At 53.7% G+C, this 21,707-nt stretch overlaps 1 protein-coding gene across 1 annotated transcript in view; it reads right to left on the reverse strand.

The window, feature by feature from the left end:
- Window positions 1–351: 351 nt before the first annotated feature.
- Window positions 352–21,707, reverse strand: part of ZCCHC24 (zinc finger CCHC-type containing 24) — a 62,769-nt gene continuing 41,413 nt past the window's right edge. The window contains exons 3-4 of the mRNA XM_003903715.4: window positions 10,982–11,146; window positions 352–4,517 (exon numbers count right to left, since the gene is read on the reverse strand). Of these exons, the coding sequence (XP_003903764.1) occupies window positions 4,404–4,517; window positions 10,982–11,146 (279 nt within the window). The 3' untranslated portion in view covers window positions 352–4,403. The remainder of the gene's footprint in view (window positions 4,518–10,981; window positions 11,147–21,707) is intronic.

A 21,707-nucleotide genomic window follows, 5' to 3' on the forward strand; every position in this document is an offset into this window, starting at 1 on the left:
GTGTGCCAAGTGGGAGCGGCCCAGGGCTGCCGGCTCCGAGGCAGATTCACTCCTATATATGGTCACCCGGGAGTCCCCCCACTGAGTGAATGCGTGACCTCATCTGCCGACAATCTCACCCAGTCTGGGGCCAACTTGGGAAGGGCCGTCGCCCTGCAGAGTGTTCAGTTGGGGGCAGAGAGACTGGGAGGAGGCAAATCAATGGCATGGAGGCAGGACAATGACAAGATGACCCAGACCCAGGGGAGCTGAGGCCAGCCCCAAGTCTCTCTGACGCCTGCCCCGTCTCCTGCCTCTGAAAGAGTCCAGCCTCCCCACACGCTTGCGTGAACAAGGAAACCTGTGAGCCTCTTTTGCTTTTAAAAGTCCTTTTAATACAGCATGAAGAGGCTATATTTCTATAGGCGAGCCGTATACAGATTCTCCAGGAATAAGGCACACAACGGAATGCCATCCCAAGGGCTGCACTTCGGAGATGTCGGAGCCTTCTCCACGCACCCTCCGAGCTGGGCCCCCGGGTTCTGTTTTGTCTTTTTAGCTGGACTCACACGTATGGACAGACACAGACGCAGATGGGGTCACTGCATGGGGGTGGAGGAGGTCCGACGGCAAGGTTGGCAACAGTGAAGGGGATGAGCCCGCTGCCACAGCCCCCAGGGGACTGCTTGGCCATCTCGCTGAAGGCTGGAATACTCCCATTTCAGGGTTAGTCGTTGGACTGAGCTACAATGTAGTGAGGTTGGATTAAATATTCATTTAGAGTAGATTCAAGTCTATTAGATGCTGGAGGGCTGGTGTAAGGGCTCCGGTTGACATTTCCAAGTTCAAGGAGCATGGCCTGGAGGAGGCGTGGCTCAGATGGCAAAGCTCCGGAGCGGCGAGGCCAGGCTTTGCCCCACTTCTTCTTCCCTCCTGGGGCCCTGCTGATCGAGAGCCCTCCCACCAAGCCAAGACGCTGGTGGACCACAGAGGGTCTGGTTAGTCAAATAAGCTGCTTCTTCCCCTCGCCCACCCCCTGCCCCTCTACAAAATGAATAAAACCGTAATAACAAGATAAGAAGAAGAAGGTGCCAGAGAATGGATTACAATGCTGTTTGTTATCCTCAGTGGAAGAGGCACAAAGGGGTCACCATTCCCTTTTTCACTGTGTATCAAATTATAGCTTCCCTTAAAAAAGGCAATACTTTTCAAAATACACGTATGTATAAATACAGGACAAGAACATATTAATAAGCCTAAACACTTGAATAATATGCTGGCTACTTAATACTGATATTTTCATCCAGGGAAAACAACACAGAAAAACAATATGGCTTAAAGAATTGCAGAGATTTTTTTCCTCATCAGAATTATGTACCAACTTCATATAATATTCTATGTAGACAATATTTCCTTCTGAATGTAGTTCAGTTGCATATTTTTACAGACCAAAGCATAGTAAAAAACAAACAAAAACCAACCAAAAACCCAATAACGGGAAACAGAAAAGTTCTCACCATAAATATTTTCTTGCAGTTCAACCAGAAGGTTGGCAAAATACTTCCAGAAATCTTTGTTTGATATTCTCTTGCCCTCCTGAAAGTTCTGAAGTTTTGAAAATGCCTCTCTTTTTGTTTGTTTGTTTGTTTATTCTCAAAAATCAAACAATTATATTTTTCTTTTCTTTTTCTTTTTTTTAAAAAACGGCCTTCAAATATATACAGACAAAAAATCACTGTGAAGATTTTTTCGGGAAAAGCTACCAAATTCAGTGTTGTGAGAAAAACTGGTAACCATGCAGAAATTTTAACATCTATGAATATTTTTTTTTCCAAAATACACACATAGTATTTTTTTAAAAAAGGAATTCTGTGTCAAGTATAACTCAAAATAAATACAAATTCACAAGTAGAACTATTGAATACTTCATACGGGGTAAACACCATAATCTCCCAACTAGATCGCTAGATCTACCAACTGCAAGCGATTGTCCCTTTTGAACTTACTAAAACCACACACTTTCCTGTCCCCTGGGCTCCTGGCCCTCTGAGCACTTAATTCTCACGGCACCCAGCCTACATGGCAGTGGCTTTGCTGACCACAGAGAGTTCCCCAGTTCAGCCAGAGCCCAGTCAAGGGGAGCATAGGGGGTGGACCTCAAAGCGGGAACCTCAGCCTCCAAGGTGGCTGGCTCTGCACAGATGGCAGGGCACTGGCTACCTGCTGAACAGCTCACTGGCCAGGTCACTTTGGGGTGATATCCCAACTCCCCTTAGCCCGTGCAGGGAAGCCCTGGCCTCCAGTGGTCAGGGACCTGGGTTCTTTTTAGGGTGTGGGCTCCCCCTGGGGCCTGCAGCACAGCTGGCAGGCCCCAGGCATCCTTGGGCCAAGGTCCCACATGGGGCCGGGTGCCTGGAAGGGTTGGCACAGGCACACTGCCCACCACTGTGAACATTCTCTTTAGTGATGCAGTAGGATGACTGTCAGTGGCAGCTTCTCCTTGAGGACAGAAGCCTGGGCCGGGGCCAACCCCAGCTCACCTCAACACCTTGGAGAAGACGGGGAACAACGCGCTCGGGGAGTCCTTAGTAGCAGTCCCCAGTGGTGACAAGAGTGTCCACAGCCTGCTGCCTGGAGCAAATGTACCTTTTTTTAAGTGCTCAGAGGGTATGGCCCCTCAAATCCACCCTGCAGCTCCCTGGCTGCAAATACACTCACTCCATCTTTTCAACTCGCTCCCTGGACCCCTGGTTAACACTTCACTGTAACTCCTCAGTTGTACAAAGCATTTTCATTTGAATACAAAAGGCAACTGGACACCAGGTGGGCATCCTTGAGGCCATGGTAAACACTGAATTTCAGGCCCATTTCGTGGTCTGATTTTTTTTTTTTTTTTTTTTTTTTTTTTCCCACAGAGGCATCATGTAGGGGCAAAATCAAGAAACCCAGTTCTAACAGCCGGGAGAAAGGAAGGGTCATGACTATGGAAACGGGGCTTCTCATCCGGGAGACAGAGGAGCGCACGATCCCGCTGCCAGTCAGGACAGTGGGCTCCCTGGCCAGGGACGTGCCACGAGGCCTCTCTGCTCCCTTGGGAGGTAGGAAATTATTGTCCCCATTTTAGAAAGGAGGGGTTCTGTGGCTTGTCTCAGGGTTCCCCACGTGAGGGGCTAGGAGACCGAGGTGAGAAGGAGGAGGCTCCTCCATGTTTGCAGGGGTTGGGGATGAAAAGCAAGGCTGGGGCTGTAGGGGCCAGCAGGGGAGGACTCAGCGTCCCTCAGCCTGACTTCCTAAGACACCAAGTGAGGGGTCACGGTGCGGGGTACCTGGCACCTGGGAGGCTTCTCCCACCATTCTGGGTGAAACTCCCCAAATAAAGCTCCAGGACACAGCACCGGCCAGCATGAATCCCAGAACAACAGAGCTGAAATGGGCCCTCTGCTCTCTGGTGTTATGCTGTCATTTAACTAATGGGGAAACTGAGGCCCGGAGATGTGAATTCCTTGCCCAAGGTGACAGAATGCGTCAGCAGCAGGGCAAGGACTTGAGCCCAGGTCTCCAGAATGCCAGGCTTGCGTCCTTTCTGCTAGAACAGACACGCTGGGCTTCCACGCTGGGCCAAACTACCTTGATGTGGACCCCCAGCGTGGGTGGGAGGCACAGGGGAAGGAAGGGGAGTGGGACTGACAAAACCTAAGGCAGTCTGGTGGGGGTTGTGGGAGGGGCTGCTCACGTTCCCCAGGACACATCCGTCCAGCGTTTCGTGCCCCCCCTGTGCCTAACCCCTCCTATCTGGGTCCATAGGGTAGGGAGGGGGGCACACCCAGGTGCAATGCCAGTGATGTCAGAGGGGGTCAGGATTTGGGGCTTAAAGTGGACAAGGGACAGAGAGGTCCACTCCCCAGCAGCTGCTAGAACACATGTCCCCTTGCCAAGATTGCTGACTCAGGAAAGAAACAGGGATTTCCGAGAGTGGCTTTCCATACCGGGCAAACCGGAAGGTTGTGGCTGGGGGCAGGCGGCCTGGCTGGTCTGGGGGAAGTTTGGGATTCACAGTAAATTTAGTGCACCTGTGGCCAATACAAGGCTGCTCACCCCAAAGAGGCTCTCAGAGGAGAGTCTGTGGGGATACCCGGGGCTCCTGGACGTGGGCTTTTGCTTGCTTTTGTCCCCTCCACAGAGACCTCAGGCCCGCCTAAAGAGCCCCAGACTCCCTGCTTTCCCTGGCCTGTGGGGGCAGCGATGTCAGTAACACTGTTTGTCAACACACACAAGACAAGGACGCTAAGAGCCCCCGGCCCAGCCCCGCAGGCCTGCGAGGACACCCCACGCACAGGGCGACACGCAGCCCCTTGGAGCAGCACAGGGAAGCAGCGTCTCCTTGGGCTGGTCGGGGGCGGCTCTGGGTGCGAGCGGGCAGCTGGTCACTGCACGCGACGGCAGTAGTAGCCCAGGACCTTGCACTTCTCGCAGAGGTGCTGCGGGTGCTCCTTGCTCTGGTCGGACACGTCCAGGCCATCGGGCTTCTCGAGGGGTCTCTGCAGAGAGAAGGAGGAAGGGGCCCAGGGGAGTGAGGGGAGAGAAAGACAGAAACACAGAAACACACAGGGAGAGACACACGGAGACAGACAGGTGAGACAGGTACACAGGGAGGGGGCCAGACAGACAGAGATGCACATCTCTACAGAGACAGAGACTGACAGACACAGAGAGGGAGAGACACACACCCGATGCGGGGTGGGGAGGGGGCACCTGTGGTCACAGGTCATTTCAACCACGGTGCTGGGGCCCTCCTGCTGAGGGAGGCTCCCTGCGATCACCCAGTGAGTGGGCTCGAATGCCGATTCTTCTACCTAACAGCTGTCTGACCTTGGGCAGGCCACCTGCCCCCTCTGGCCTCCATGCTCCCATCTGTGAACAGGGATGCTGATAACAGCTTTTTCATGGGCTTGTTCTCACCAGACAACTCAATGGAGATAATGAATACAAAGAGCCCGGCATGCCGAAGCTGTCTGTGGTTTGTCTTATCGGTAGGAGGGGGACACCAGCTGGTGCAGGGCCATCAAAATTGAGCCAAGATCCCAAGGTGAAAGCACCTAGGAAGGGTAAGTTCCCTGCTCTCCTGGACGTCCCAGGGAGACCTCCAACAGCTCCTCCATCTAGGGCTTGGGTGTCCCCAGTTTACTGCCTGGACGGTAAGAAGGCTTTCCACCTTGAGTTAGAATCTGGGTCCCTGTCGCCTCATCCTGGAGATCCAGCCACAGACTCTGCTCGGCTCCCAAAGGACCGTCCGATCAGTATAGTTGTGAAGTGTCCCCTCCAGCACCCCAAACCCAAGCTGGTTTGCAGCCCCCACCCCCTAGGCTGGCCAGAGCCTCTTCCTGCACCCAGTCTTCCAGGACAGGCCAGAAAGGCCAGACTCAGCAGGGCCCACACAGCCCTCACTCCCCATGGCTTACACGTTATGTGGCAAAGTACTGCCACCTAAGCCAGGCCACTCTGGAACACACCCTAATGTCACCACTTCCCTGTGAGTGGCACAGGGAGGAAACAGGCCACAGATGTATGAGGAAGGCAGTTTCCACAGATGAGGCAACTGAGGCTCCAAGACATTAGGGACATCCCCGGGGCCTGCAATGAGGAGGTGGTAGTGTGTGGCCTTCCAGCCACACATGCTGTTTCCAAGCCCTGTGCTGCAGGGACATGCTGCCTACTGCCTGCAGTTGGCCCCACTGGCTGCACTGTACTGGGGCTCAGGGCCAGCTTATGACCAGTGTCCACCCCAGACTGCCGCACTCCCTCCCAGCCTGGCTGAGTCCCTGGCTTTCTGTCCCCAGGACAGCACCTCCTGTGTTTGGTGGAGGGAAGGCCATCTTCACCGGCACAGCGCTCTCCCCTGGGAATTCACGGGCACCTGCCAGCTGCACCCACCCTGACTGGCATCTGCCTTCTGAGTCTTCATCTCTGGGGCTGACAGAGGTTTGGCAGGCCCAGGACTGAGGACAGAACCTCCATGGAGACTGAAGGGGTCATCACCAGTTTGTTTTGAAGACTGTTCTGGAACACTCTGTGTCTGGTGTCTTCTGCAGTGTCTCCATATGACATGGTATCACCAAAGTCCGACAGACAGAGCTTTGCATGCCAGCTCTGCCACCTATCAGCCAACGGCTGTTGGGAAGGAGCTTTCTCCTCCACAACCTCGACTTGTCCTTTTGGGACCTGGGTGGGAGGTTAATAACATTCATTGCCTTTTTCCTAGTTTTTTTTGTGTGTATGTGTGTGTGTGTGTGTGTGTGTGTGTGATAGAGAAGTAAATAAGATGACTGTCTTCTTTTTACTTTTTATTTATTTTTATTTTTTCAGACAGAATCTCAGTCTGTCACCTAGGCTGGAGTGCAGTAGTGTTATCTCGGCTCAGTGCAACCTCGGTCTCCTGGGTTCAAGCGATTCTCCTGCCTCAGCCTCCCAAGCAGCTGGGATTACAGGTGCACACAACCACCCAGCTAATTTTTGTATTTTGAGTAGAAACGGGTTGTGCTATGTTGGTCAGGCTGGTCTTGAACTCCTGACCTCAAGTGATCCACCCATCTTGGCCTCCCAAAGTGTTGGGATTACAGGCGTGAGCCACCACACCTGGCTGACTGTCTTTTTTAGAGACAGGGTTACTGTCACATAGGCTGGAGTGCAGTGAATCCTCCCACCTCAGCCTTCCAAGTAGCTGGGACCACAGGCATGCACCACTACGCCTGGCTAATTGTTTAAAAAAATTTTTTTATAGCGATGAGGTCTCGTTACATTGACCAGGCTCGTCTTGAACTCCTGGGCTCAAGCAATCCTCTCACCTTGGCCTCCCAAAGTGCTGGGACTACAGGTGTGAGCCACTGCGCCCAACAGAGATGACTGTCTTAAAGTATTTTATAACCATAAAAAGCTCTGGAAGACTTAGTGATCACAGTGTGACGTGTAGCAAATCACTTAGCTTCTCTGGGACTCAATTTTCTCCTCCATAAAATGGGGGCTAAGTCTGTAGGCTAACTCTACATGATAGGGTTGCTGTGAAGAGTAAGTTAGTCTATGCAAAGGGATTAGAACAGTGCCTGGCACATAGAGAGCACTCAAAATGTTGGCCAGTATTGGTATCATGTGTTATATAGCGTTAGGGGCAGCATGGCGCAGGGGAAGCCGCGAAGTCCCGGGTGAAATGCTCTGGAAACATCCTTGCCAGCGCCCTCCTGGGCTCATCTGAGCTGCGCCCCCTCCTTGGCCGTGACCCTATGGTGCAGGTTCCCTCTGTGGGCCCTGGTCTGACTGCTCAGCCCCGCTTGGCCTGCCACTGGGCGAGGAGCTTGGGGAAGCTGTCAAGACACTCTCCTCTGTGGACGGAAAACACTGCGCAGCTGGGGCTGACTGTGGTGGAGGGCCTCCCCCACTCCCTGCAGCAAGGCAAGGCCCAGTGGCGTTTTCTTTTTGGGGGGACCAGAGCCGGCAGGGGGAGCTGCAGCTGGAGGCTGACAGGAAGCAGATGTGGCGGCCAGGAGAGTGGGGAGGTGGAGGGTTCTCCGGAGACGGAGGCCACACAGGTCAGGGCTCTGCGGGGCAGGAGAAATAAACCAGCCCTCTCCACCGCGGGGCGCCATGGGGAGCACCACCGCTGGGCTCTTCAAAGGCTCTGGACAGCTGGGGGATAGAGAGGCACCACCCTCCCACCCCCACCCAGCTTGGGAGCTCAGGAGAGATCGAGCCCTGGGTGGTGGGAGACCTGGGTTCCAAGGCCCCTTGATACCAGCTGACTGGTCACCCTGCTCATGTCCTGTCTCCTCTTGGGGCCTCGGTGTCCCCAGTGCACACAGTAGGTGCTAAACAGTAGCCTAACGACTGGGAGAGGGGAAGGGCCCAGACACACGCTCTTGAGGGATCCTTTAGATTGGGTCCTGGGAGAGCTGATCCTGAATGTGGAGATGGGGGACAGGTGGTCAGGGAGGCTGCGCTGGGACTGAGCTTGGCAGGATGGAGATGGCGAGGCAGGTGAGGCCGTTGCCAGCTTGGGGATGGTGACATAAGCCAGGAATGGGCCTGGCATTATGGAAGGGGCATGGTGAGGAGCCCTGCCCAGCCAGATGCTAGGGCGATATCGGGGCAGGGGCCGAGGGCTGGAGCCACTGCAGAGACTCGGTTCCTGTGGGGCTTGGGTGCATGGGCTGGGCGCTGCCTCTCCGCTTAAGTCACAGAAGGGGTCGTAAGGACCCAGCCCCCAGGACGGTCAGCACAGACCCCAGCAGCCCCCATACATCTGAGGCCCTGCAGAAACTGGACTGTTCCTGACTCCTGCCCCCAGCCAGCCACCATTATCTGCCTTCCTTCCTCCCCTCCTCCCTCCCAGGCCACTTATCTGCCCTTCCAGGCTCCAAGCTATCCTCCAGGCCCCCAGTCTACTGACCTTCTACCCCATCAGAGCTCTGCCCCACATCTCTCCCTCAGGGGAGCCTTCCCCTAATAGCTCCCAGAGCTCTCTCCCCTCCTGCCTCCTCTGTCTTCTTGTCCTTTGTGGTGACTCAGCACACATGGAAGGCCCACCCCACCCCTGGCTCCTCCATCCCCCGCTACCTCATCGACAGTGACCTTTCCCTCCCACCACCCCTCAGCCACACCCTAGACTTGGGCTTCTTCAGAAACCACCCGTCTCTGCCCCCTCCTTTTCTCCTTCCATTCCACTGGCTCCCAGACTCCCCGCAGTCCACAGGCCCACCAGGCCTCCCTCTCGACCGGGCCTCTCTAGCTTCCCCTTCCTGCTGATGCCCCATGATGAAGCACGGTCGTCATGCTTTTACAGATATGCCCACCCCCCAGCCATCTGCTCTCTGGAGTGCTTGCCCAGCCAACCTCTGTCCTGTGGACCCTCTGTACACCAGGCCTGGCCTGCACCTGCCAGGCGAGCTGTGCTGGAGCAAGTCACGGAACTAGGCTGACACCTGCCACTGCATTAGGATCACGTACCTCCCCCGGGCCTGGGATGCGGCTGGGTGGTCCAGCCAGCTTTCCCTAGCAGGCTGCTTCCTCGCTCGTCCTTCCTCAAGCCCGCCCCAGCCCGCCTCACTCCTACCTGAGAACTTTGTCTTCCACTTGCTGAGAAAACAGAAGCGTTGGATGTGAGGTTCTTCTTGCATCATCCAACCCATGGACCTTCCTAATTACCCCCTCTTCTCCCTCCCTCCTGTGCCGATGGGTGAAGCATCTCCCGTTTTTCCCCTGAATCATCAGCCTTTTGCTGTCTTCTAGATCATTCTCACCAGACTGCACTGGGCTCCAGGCTCTACCATCTCCACAACACCTAGCTCCAGGGCTCCTTCCTGGTTGTGGCTACTGCTGTGATTCTCTCCACAGTCAAACTCTCCTCAAGAGACTGGACAATGAGGCATTCCCTCTGCAGCCAGATCCACACCAGCCTCCCCTGACACTGCTCCATGGACACTGCCCCGACCTCCAGGCCAGCTACACATCAGCACCTCCACTCTCGCCCTCACGCCTGACTGGCCGGGCTTCTGTGCTTCTCAAACCTTGGTTGTAGTTCAAGTTCCCCAGGTAAAAGTGATACTTTTGTTTTGCTTTGTAAAACTTTGAGGACCGTCTCCTTATTGCCAAATTTCCAAGGCACTCCTCTGTGGTCTCTATACCTGACATTTGAGCACCAAGCACCAGTCAAGCCTCCAACAGCACTTCCCGAACCCCACCCCCGGCTTCCAGGACTCCACGCTCCCTGGTTCTCTTTCTCCTTACTGGGTCTTCCTCCTCTATCTGACCATCAAACACTGGGATTCAGCAACACTTGGTCTAGGGAATCCCTTCTCTACTCCGTCCACATTCTTTCTACAGGAACTCAAATCCATTCCCTACCATGTTTAGGTTGATGACACCCACTTATGTATGGGCCATCTTGACTTCTCACATGAGCTTCAGAATTACAAATCTAACTGCCTTCTTGACGTCTCTAATTGGATTACTGCGAACATCTCAAATGTAATCTGTATCAGAGGAGCCTTGCTTTCATTTCCAACACCTGTGTCCCAGCCAGGCTGCCCAGTTCAGGAACAAGCTCCTCCATCCACTCAGGTGCTCTAGCCTGCCTGGGGTGGGACTGTTCTCCGGGGCTCCTGTTCTTCCCCCACATTCCACCACCAATCTGATGATGCTTGGTGTTGCATCCAGCTCCAGAGCCTCCTCCAGAGTTCAGCCCCCTCCCAGCTTGTATGAGGGCTACGGTGTTGTCTTTCTCACTGGTCTCCCCACTCAATCTCTGCACACAACCAGAGTAACTGACTTAAAATGAATCTGAAAGCCCTGCTGCTCTTGGGTTCCTCAAGTGCCCCCAGGGCTCTGTGACCGCCCCGTCTAGCCCTCTGCCCCAAGCCTCTCACTGCCCTCTCCTGCGCCTTCACTGAACTGTGGGCCTGGAGCGCCCCAAGTCCTTATGGCCTCAGGGCATTTGTACCTGCTGTGCCCTCTTCCTAGGATGGCCAGCCCCCAACCTGTGATAGGCCTAGCTTCCCCCTGTCCTCCAGGTCCCCGAGTCAGCAGCAGCTCCTCTGAGTGACTTTCCCTGTGCAGCTGCCTGAGGTAAGACCTTCCTAGGAGGAGCTGGCCCCATCTCTCCCACATGCCTGGGCCTGGTGCACACAGCCTCCCTGTTGACACTGGCCGACTGGATGGATCAAGGAAGGAAATTGGAGTTTCCTGCTGCTTCCTGCTGTCCTCACGTCTCTGTCTCACAATAGCAAGCCCTGTTCACTAGTTTTATAATTTGCCGGGATTCTCTGGTCTCAAGATCTTGGTACAGTTGCCCCACCATTCTCCTTCCCTTCCCTCCCCTCCCATTTCAGATGAGACAAGGAAAGAAAAAGTCAACTTAGAGACACATCCCTCGTAGGAGGGAGTAAACTGAGGCCCGATAAGGGAGAAGTCACCCTCCCGTGGTCCTTCCGAGAAGGCCCCAGCCCGCCCGGCTCACCTGCTTGTGCGGGTACACGTTGATGTGGCACTTGATGCACTCCTGCCCCATGTTGGCCCAGGAGTTCCCGCTCATCCATTTTCTCTTGCACTTGGGACACTTGTACTCGCCGAAGCAGCGCTTTTTGCCCTGGTATGGAGTCAGGCCCTCGCCTTTGGGGCGTGCCTACAGGGCAGGAAGCAAACACAGGGGATTGGGGTCCAAAGGCCAAGATGATGCCCCATGGGGTTCCCCTGGCCTCTGCCTCAGTCTTCATGTCCTGTGTCCATGTGTACAGGCCCCTTTTGCCCCCAGTCTAGATAATATCAGGGATGTCCCCAGAGCACAGACAGGATCCAAAGGCTGGGAGACACATGGGGAACAGAAAACAGAGGAGATGGTGAAAAAACAGAGGAGCACGTCTCTTCTAGATTTAAGGAGTAAAGTATTCAGTGGTGGCTGGAAATTACTTCCTTAACTCACACGTCATCAAGGGCAGCTGGTCTCATGAGCCTGCACACAGGCACTCTTTGGCCTACCCAGCAGTGTGCTTTAAAGGGTCATTGAAGAGGCAGTACAAGCACGGAAACTGGTGGCAGTGCCAATGAGTCTTCCTCCTCCCTGCACCCAGTCAACTCCTCTACTAGGAGGCAATCCAATGTCCCTCATACCACTCCAAAGGCGGGCCCTGCATTTACAGATGCATATGACATACAAATTTGTACGTACATTCTTTTCCCTCATGAAAATGGAAACAGATTATCCATCCGGTTCTGCATCTTCCATTTTAAAACCATATCTTATTTTGTTTTTTCGAGACAGGGTCTCGATATATTGGCCAGGCTGGACTCAAACTCCTGGGCTCAAGGGATCCTCCTGACTCAGCCACCTGAGTAGTTGGGACTACAGGTGCATACAGCTGTGCCTGGCTACTGTTTTCTTACTGAATAATACATGTTAGAGTTTTCCCTACATCACTACAAATAGAGCTACTGCATTCGGTTTAACAGCTGCACACAGTATGAGTCCACGCAAGCTCCATAGTGCATGGACCAGTTACTATTTTAGAACATCAAGCTTGTTTCTGTTCTTCCATCATTACAAACAATGCTCTAATGAACAACTTCATATGTGTATCATTTTGCACATGTGTGAGTGTATTTGTGAATATAGAAGTAAAATTGTTGGGTCAATGGGTATGAGCACCACTAATTTTTAAAGAGCAAATTCCCACTGCCCCTCCCCACATACTGCAGGTATCCCAACTTAACATTCCACATCAGCATCAACAGAGTTTTCATTATCACCAATCTAAGAGGTAGAAAATCTTCTCAGAGGAGCTTTGCCTTTCATGTCTTTTATTATGAGCAAGAGTGAATTTGCCATGCATTTAAGAATCACTTGTGTTTCATTTGTGAACTATTTGTTCATGCTCTTTGTGATTCTTTTTTCCTGCAAGAGTAGCCTAATATTTTTCTTGTTGATTTGTAACTGCATTTTATATATGAAAGAAACAAGCTGTCTCCCACACAGTGTTATTTTAACAGCTTTACTGAGATATAATTCATGTATCTTACATTTTACCCATTTAAAGTGGACAAATCAATTGGTTTTAAGTATATTCACAGAGTTCTACAGTCATCACCACAATCTAATTTTAGAATATCTTTATTGCCCCCCAAAAGTAGCCCTATACCCAGTAATAGTCCTTCCCCATCCTACTCCCACTTCCTTACCCCACACAGCCCTAGGCAGTCACTAATGTACTTTCTGTCTGTCTGGATTTCCCCATTCTAGGTATTTAATATAAGTAGAAACATACAACATTTGTCCTTTTGTGTCTGGTTTCACTTAGCATCATGTTTTCAAGGTTTATTCATGCTACAGCATATGTCAACACTTCAGTCCTTTTTGTTGCCAAATAATATTCCATGGTATGGATATGCCATGTTTTATTAGCCCATTTATCAGATGATAGACACTGGGGCTTTCTCTAATGTTTGGCTATTATGAATAATGCTATTATGAACATTCACATGCAAGCTGCAAGTGTTTTTAAAAGTTGAATGAGTTACCCTAATATTTGCAAATGGGAGATTTCACACAAATACGACCACTCTGATCTAGAATCCCTGCCGGCTGAGGTTAAGGAGTGGCTACCCCATCAGCTTCCTCCACATCACCTCTGCTCCCACCAGCTGCAGCTGAATTTATGTTCTCTACTAGGTCTTCGCAGGCTTTGAGTTGGAGAGGCTTAAACGCAGGCTCTCCACGGTGGCTATTCAAAGTGTGGTCCCCGGACCAACAGTGACAGCGCCACCAGCTTGTTAGAAATGTAGAGTCTCAAGCTCCACCTTGGATCTGCAGAATCAGAACTACATTTTAACAAGAGCCCCAGGGAATTAATATGCCATTACATTAAAGAAGCGCTGGGCTATGAGATGATGTTGCCATAGTAACTTTCCTTGGGGAACTGCCCATTTATGAAGTGGTGCGTAATGGTTAAGGGCACACACTCTGGATCCAGATCCTAGCTCTGGGATCTTGGGTAAGTTACTTTACAAGGATAAGGACAGTAACTACCATATAAGACTGTTCTGAGGATTAAATGAGCTGAGGATTAAATGCAAAACATTTAGAACAGTGCCTCGCACACAAGGCAAAACAGGAATATTAGTGCTATTATTATTTATTAATGTAGAACAAAAAGTGGTATATAAAATGGGTACATAGTTTCTTCCTTTAGTAATCATGCCTCTTTGTCCCAGGCGCCATTACTACCACTCGGTGATAGCCTGCTAGAATTTCAGGCAAAACACTAAGCGGGGACATGCGTGCTGAGTGCGCAAACCTAAAGTTAGAAAGTGACACCAACACCACCCTGATCTCCTGGGCCCACTGCCTAAAGTCTTTGGATCCTCAGTGGCCTTCCTGGCAGCTGTAACATTCTTGGGAGAAGTTTCAGCCTGAGTTCCAGGGCAGGGCTGCCCTCAGCACTGGTCAGATCTGAGAGAGGGGTCAGCCACACCCGAGGGAGTGCTCAGTGGGCAGCCAGGGCCCAGGGGCCAGTCAGTTTGTAATAGAGGGGTCAACGTGTGCCTCTGAAGGCACACTGAGCTCTGTTGATCTCAAGTTAGTGGGTGTCCCTCTGACCATTTCTGGTGCCCGCTTCTCCTTCACCTGGGGTCTGGAACCTGTGGCTTCTAAGCCATCCCCTCTATCACAACCCCTCATCTTCCATCATCTGAAATAAAGCACTGGATGAACTCACTCCCCCATGTCTCCCCAGAAGCATCTACGTCTTCAGAGGGGATAAGGGGGCAGGCGTGGGTGCCTCCCTGATGCTGAGGTCTGAGATTCCTTGATTGAAGGTGGGAACTTGGGGACTCTCCCCAGCCAGGCCCACTCTGGAGCTGGTTCTGCAGGCCTCTTAGCTCAGGGAGCTCACAGGACCAGGTGCCTGGCCTCACACAGTTGGGGCAAAGGGCAGGGGTCAAGGTACCAGAAGGAGGGGTCAAGTCATTCCAGGACACTGGGCAGAGTGAAGCATGGGGACAGAGGCCACACTGGAGGTGGACTCTGGGAATTTGTTCCCCGAGCCCCTGCTTCAGAAATGAACAGGAAGGAAACCCACACAGATAAAGGAGACACTGAGTGCGAACTGAAGGGAACAGGAAAATGAAAGAGAAGAGCGAGGGGTGAGCCAGGAAGCATGGACGCACCATGTAATTAGAAAAGCAGCCGTCTGGAGCCATCCATCAGGGCGTGTGGGCTGCTTGGCAGGCAAGGGATGGGGCCCCAGCCTCCTGCAGGACCAGACATCCTCAGCGCACCATTCCCATGGCTGCTGTCAGGCCAGGCACTGGGAGGGCCTGGCTCCAACATGCCATTGCATGGGATGTGGCTCAAATTGTGGTCTCCAGGACCAGATGCCTGCAATGACATCTGGCTCTGCCTGTGACTATCTGGGGGGTTCCTTGTCAAGTTATTCAAACTCTCCGTGCCTTGGTTTCCTCATCTGGAAACCAGGATGATGACAAAGGACCTGCCTCCCAGGGCTGTTGGGATTTGATACATTCATGCGTGTAAAGGTCTCAGCTCAGTTGCTGGCACACTGCAAGTGCTCGGTCACCATTAGCTATTTCAGGGTGATTCTCTTCTTCCTTGCCTGCACTAGGAGAGGGAGCAGAGGTGTCTGAGGTATTGCAGAGGCTAGGGCTGAGGTCCGCAGGCATTAGTCCCAGGAGGATGGTTCCAGAGATGGGAGGGAAACCTGGGAGGGACATCTGGGTCACTCTCTATCCCTGGGTAGGAACGGATTGGCAAGCAAAAGAAGAAACAGCATTAGGCGTCTTCGCTTTCTAGAATTCTCATGGAAGGACCATGCTGCAGAAGCTCTGGGGACACTGGTGGCAGAGGTTGAGGAAAGAGGAAAGAGAACTGACTTTAGTGTGGCACCGCCTGCGTGCTGGGCTTTATGCTCAGGACTCCACAGCCCACTAGGCCCCCAACGAACTCTCCTAGAATCCTGTGGGGCAGGGGACATTATCAACCCATTTAACAGATGGTGAAACTGAGGCACAGGGAATGGGTGGGACGTGCCAAAGTGCTTCCAGTGCGTGAAGGGCAGCAGGCTAGGCCCAGCAGGCTCTTCCACAAGGCCACACTTGATTCACCTCTTGTCTGCCATCCCCAAAATTGTCCCCACCATGATGGAGGCTTGTGCTGTTGGGGAGAGACCCCCTAGCAGGAATTTTATAAGAAAATTCCTAGGGCCTCCCCTCAGCCCAGTCCAGTGTCAGGCCTTGGCTGTGACCTCCGTAGAGGTGGCCTGTAGGGCAGGGGTAAAGGCAGTGGATGGAGGAGAAGACAGGACTGTGGGCAGCTCTCAGCAGCGAGGAGCCACTTCCTGGAAGGGTTCAGTCCCGACATTGTTTATGCTTACAAATGAGGGCAGGGCCAAGGGGAGAAGGAATTTCTAACAGAACAAAGGCTTCTCTACTCACCACCCCCCCACCCCCCCACCATCCCCCAGCCCCGCCTCCTCCCAGAAAGGCACAGCCTCTTCTCATAAACTTCAGCATGAAACAGACGGTAACTGCTGACAGCACTGCAGGGGCCACCACCCGCCCGGTTGGGAAGGATGCCAGGCCTGACCAGGCTCTCCTGACCCAGGCCCCTGCCATGTACCCCTCTGGGGGATGACATCTGCCAGGAGGCTGGGCAAAGCTCACTGGAGCTCAGAAACCACCCCTTGTAGCACAGACAGGCCCTTTGGGGACCCGAGAGGCAAGAGGACTCACTCAAGGACACACTCAGTAAATCTGAGCTCGGGGGAGGGAGGGATCCTCTGACTTCCAGACTGGGGCTTGGATCGTCACAGGAGGGCAGCCTGGGAAGTGGGAAACTGTGGCCAGCGTGGGGGTGGGAAGGAGGAGCCAAGCCAAGGAGGAAAGAAGGCAGCACTGCAGGGCGGGGAAGTGGGAGGGGCCCCCCAGGCAAGCCAGCGGCTGGGGAAGAGATGTGGAGGAGGCTCACACTGGCTGGGCACTTCTTCAGAACGGTTCAGTGTTTTCTTCCCATCCCTGCGTGAAATCTCTTGTGGTTGGCTGGGAGGTGGTGAGCTCCCTTTTACTGGGGGTATGCAAGCAGAGGCTGAGTTAACAAGTATCAGGGAGGCTGCTGAGGGGGCCTTTGCCCTGGTCAGGCAGGTGGATCTGGTGACTCTGGAGGCACTTCCACCTCTACAGTCCTTCCAACCCCCACATCTGGTAAAGGCCAACCAGGCCGGTGTGCAGACAGGCACTCTGAGATGCTGCTGGGTGGGGACTGAACAGGTATATTTTCCTACTGTATTTCTATATGACAACTTCAAACTTCTGTAAGCCTTCAAACTTTAAACAAATGTGCATTCCTTATCCTAAGCAAATCCATCTCTGGGCGACTATCCCAAGGAAATTATCAGACATGTGGACAAAAGAGATGTTCAGAAATGTCCATTACAGCATGAGTTAGGACAATGTAAATCTAGAATGAGCAAAATATTCAAATACAATGCCTGGGTTCCCTAAATTACGTTGTACCCTTTGGATGAATGACAACAAAGCCATTAAAATAGTTATGGTGATTTTTTTTAGGGGTTTGGGAAAATACTTATAAAGAGAGCAGGATAAGCAACCGAAGACAACCGCTGCACAAGAACAGGACTGGCAGGAAAGCAGCCACAAAGGCTGAGAGACAGGACTGTTGATGATCTTACTTCTGCAGCTTACTCTCTTTCTTAACGAATGAATTGCCTTTAATGAGTGGGTTACCCTCTTGGAAGAAGGTGATAACCAGCCCACTCCCTGCCCCAAAGGCCCCTCCTGCCCCCTAGGGGGCGCACTGTGCTTTCACAAGGTGACAGAAACCCCAGAGATGGTGGCTCTGGCCACACTCCTGCCCCTGCAGGTGCGGACCCTGGGGCCTGAGCACTGGTTGGCCTCAGGCTGCTGGTTCTGTTGGATCATGCTCATGTCCATAGAGCTAGCCGCCCAACCATGGAAGGCACTCCCCACCCCTGGGTCCCTTCTGCTCCTTCCATTTTAAGGGAAGTCAGACATGTCCACACACTGTCACGTAACACCAGAGCCTGACTGGTCACTCCTCCCCAGCTGCTTGAAGTCCCACCACGAGTGAGTGATCCTTTAGGGTGAAGCTTGATCTCCTCACCCCTTTGAGACAGTGAATCCCTTTTGCACAGAGGTGACATTGTGGCCTTTGGATGTTGAGGCAGAGAATCACAGGGACTGGGAGGGGAGCAGGGTGGGCACTGGGAGCCTGAGGCTGTGCCCTGCACACCATGACTCCAGGCTTCACTGTGCCCCAGGATGCATGGCCTCTGCTCTCTGGATATGGGTTCCAGCCAGGCCTCGATACCTCCCAGCCTGAGGTAAGCGCCTCACCCCCAGACCTGGCCTTGCCACTCCCATCTGCACAGGGGCGCAGGCCTGTGCCCTGCCAAGCCCTGGGATGGAGAAATCACTGTTCCTCCATCACTGGGTATTTTTGGTCAGGGCCAGGCCCTCTTTATGCCCTGACAACCACCCATGAGCTAAGTACGGTTAGTCCCAGGTTTCAGATGGGAACGCTGACGCATGAAGAGGTTACATGGCTTGCCAAAGCTACACTGTCAGGAAATGGAGCAGTCCAGATCTGAGCCCAAGCCCCTTAACGTGGGCTCACTTTCTAAACTGCTATGCAACATGCCGGGATTGCACAAAGAAGAGACCCACCAAGCCGGGATGGTGAGAAACAGGAAGGGGCCACTGTTCTCATGGGTCCTGGCACGCTGGGGGCATCCCTCCCCATCTCTGGGCCTCAGTTTTCCCATCTCCAGAATGAGAGGTTGGACTGACTGCTGGGCAGGGTCACTGGCCTCCCAGGAGGCCCATAACTCAGCATGTGCCTGGCAGCCCACTCACGCTCCGCCCTCCCATGGAGCACAAGGCCGGCCCCACCGTGCGTCCAGCTGAGAGGCTCTGGCTGGAGCCAAGAGGAGCAGGGGGAGGAAATAAAGAACAGATGGGCTGCCCGCCGGCCCCTGTCCCGCCTGGTCTGCCCAGTCTGCGTGCTTTCCTGCAGCCCTGCCGCTGAGGTGGCCCTGGGCTCCAGTCTACCTTCCCAGAGAGGAAGATCCCCAGTCTCAGGAGTTTGAGAAAGACTTTCCACTGATGCAGAAACAGAGGTCACAGGGGTGGGGCAACGAGTCCACAGAGGGAGTGCAGGGCTGACCATGGACTCACGACCCCAGCCCAGGACCCTCTGTGTGGCCTTGCTGGCCCTTGCCAGAGGAGGCAGAAGGTCCCTGGTCATTCTCCCTAGTGTCTCTCTTTGAGCCTGGGGCAGTGTAGAGTAAACAGGGGATAGAGGTCAGAGGTCCAGGTTGGGCCCTGGCTCTCCCACGCCTTTCTTTTTTCTTTTTCTTTTTTTTTTTTTTTTTTTTTGAGACAGAGTCTTGCTCTGTCACCCAGGCTGGAGTGCAGTGGCGTGATCTCGGCTCACTGCAAGCTCCGCCACCCAGGTTCATGCCATTCTTCTGCCTCAGCCTCCTGAGTAGCTGGGCCTACAGGCACCTGCCACCATGCCCAGCTAATTTTTTGTATTTTTAGTAGAGATGGGGTTTCACCGTGTTAGTCAGGATAGTCTCGATCTTCTGACCTCGTGATCCGCCCACCTTGGCCTCCCAAAGTGCTAGGATTACAGGCGTGAGCCACGGCGCCTGGCCAGAGCCTCGGTTTTTCTATCTTCCATGTGACGGGGCTGTTCTGGTGGAGCTGGAGACACTAACATTCAATGAGCACCTACAATGTGCCACACGCTTTCTGACCTGACTCTCAAGAGCCCTTTCATTTGACGGGAGAGCAAACTGAGGCACAGAGAGGCCAACCAATCTGCTCAAGGCCACACAGCTGTGGAGCCGAAGCTTAAACCCAATCTGCTGACTCCAAAACGACACTTTCCACTGAATGCGCAGCCTCTCCGAGAGACGGTTGAGAGAAAATTAAAGAGAAAGCCTGCTCCTAGGAACACAGCCCCACCTCTGACCTATGACCATGGCCACCACCTCAATATTCATTTGTTCACCTAATTTACATTGAGCACCCACTCTGTGCCAGGCTCTGTGGAAAATTCCAGAAATATGGAAATAAGACAGATGAAGAATACCTTGTCTTCATGGAGCTCTCAGTCCAAGGCCTTCCAAACAGGTCAGCCCTGTGACCCTTTCCCCAACCATGGCCCACACCAGTCACGAACTTCCCCAGCCACATACTCCCAGGCTCAAGCCCAAGTCGGACTGACACCTGTGAAAACATGCTTGGACTCATGCCCTCAGGCAGAGGCCACACAGACCTCCCAAGTGACAGGCATGGGACCTATGCATGGCACATGAAATTGTCTCTGATCACTGCCACGGCCTCATGAAGTCAGTACTCTTAACCCTAATGACAGATGAGGAAACTGAGGCTCGAGACAGGGGGAGCAAGTCTGCCAAGTGCTGAGCCCCTGGCTTTTCCTTCCCTTCTGTGCTCTGTGGTACTGCTTTAGGGACCAACCAAAGACCTCCACACTCACATGTCCACATGCATGGCTGGGGGAGGCAGGTGGGAGGGCTGCAGCCCTGCAGCCTGGTCCGGGCAGCTGCAGGCTCCACGGAGGCCCCGGAGGAAGCAGGCGGTCAGAGGGACAGGCGGGCTGGGCCGCGGCCTGCAGGATGCCGGGAGGGAGGAAGGACGCGGCAAGAGGCCACCCGGGGCTTCCTCTGGAGCCTCAAGGGCCTCCTTGTCTGCGCACAGCCGTCCTCGCCTCCTTGCCCAGGGCCCCCTCCCCTCTTCTGGGCTCCTGCTGCAGCCCAGCATGGGTCCAGAAGGCCTGGCCTCTTGTCACCCCTCCCCCCCCACCCTGTTCCCAGCCCAAAGCCACCGCAAAAATGCCATCCTGATTCCACAACACTAGGGTTTGTCAAAGTGCAGGGAACAATGGGAGCTTTCACAGGGACAGGAAAAGGCCTCAGGAAAACCCTGGGGAGGAGGGCATGGAGTGGGGGTGTGGAGAGGAGGGAAGGGAGATAGAGAGGGGAAAACAAGCGGGAGACAGAGAGATGAGGGAGAGATCCTGGAGAGCCGGGGAGTGAGGACGTGATGTTGGGAATGAGGGGCAGGGAGTGAGAGAGTGCCCGTCAGAGCAGATAAGGGGGGGGGGGCGACAGGGTGCCCAGGAGAGGCAAGACATGATGCGGAAACAAACCAAAAGGGCTGGGAGACAGAGACATTCGGGGGGACGGGGCCCACAGAGACCAAGGAGCCCCTCCAGGACCCAGAGAGGTGCCAAGCCCCCCAACACTCCGTGCCTCCAGGCCCTGTGCCCGGCCCTGAGGCACCACTGCCCAGAAGGCAGCAGAAGCCCCCTCTCCAAATCCCACCCCAGCCAGGCGATTTGGCGTAATCTCAGGCAAAACTTTTTGGAAAGCAAAGACATTTTAATCACATGAACAGCCACTCCCTAAGTTATCTGTTTCCTGCTCTGGCTTTCCTCCCTTAGCTAACCACACGGATCAGAGTGGAGGGGCGGGAGGGGAAGAGGGGCCGGTCCAGAGGGGTGGAAAGCTTCCGAATCACAGGGATTGCAAAAGACAGAGGTTTCCTCTACCGCTGCAGAGACAGGGATTGCTGGCTGCCTTAGTGGGTGGATGGAAGATTTGCAGCCACCCTGCTGTTCGCTGATTGCTGGAGTGGACTCTTGAGTTTGAAAACCATGTGTTGTTTCCAGGTCTTGCACATCCCTCTTTGGGTCCCGTTTGCTCAGCAAGTCCCTTCTTCTGACTGCACCCCTCTGTCCTGCTGCAGTCGTCACCAGCCGAGCTGGGCCAGGCAGAGTCTCCCCGAATACTTAAATGAAGGCCCGCTTCAGGTTTGGGCCTCACCGCAGAGCTGAGACAAAACACTGAAGGCATTCAGGCCCCTTCCCCCTCCGGCCCCAGCTGACCTTCCACCCACAGCACTTACACTCCAATAAAGAAAAGTCGCTCCCCGCAGGTGACAAGCTGCCCATCTGTGCCTTTTTCTTGCTGTTCCCTGTACGCAACACTTCACCAGTGAACGGCCATGTACCCTTCAAGAGCAAGCTCCAGGGGTACCCTGGTCTCCCTGGCCCAGAGAGGGCTAATGCCCTGCTTGGGAGCTCACCCCACTGCCAAGTCCCAGGCTGG

The sequence above is a fragment of the Papio anubis genome, chromosome 11 (genome assembly GCF_008728515.1).
Source record: "Papio anubis isolate 15944 chromosome 11, Panubis1.0, whole genome shotgun sequence".
In the NCBI taxonomy this organism is placed as follows: Eukaryota; Metazoa; Chordata; class Mammalia; order Primates; family Cercopithecidae; genus Papio; species Papio anubis.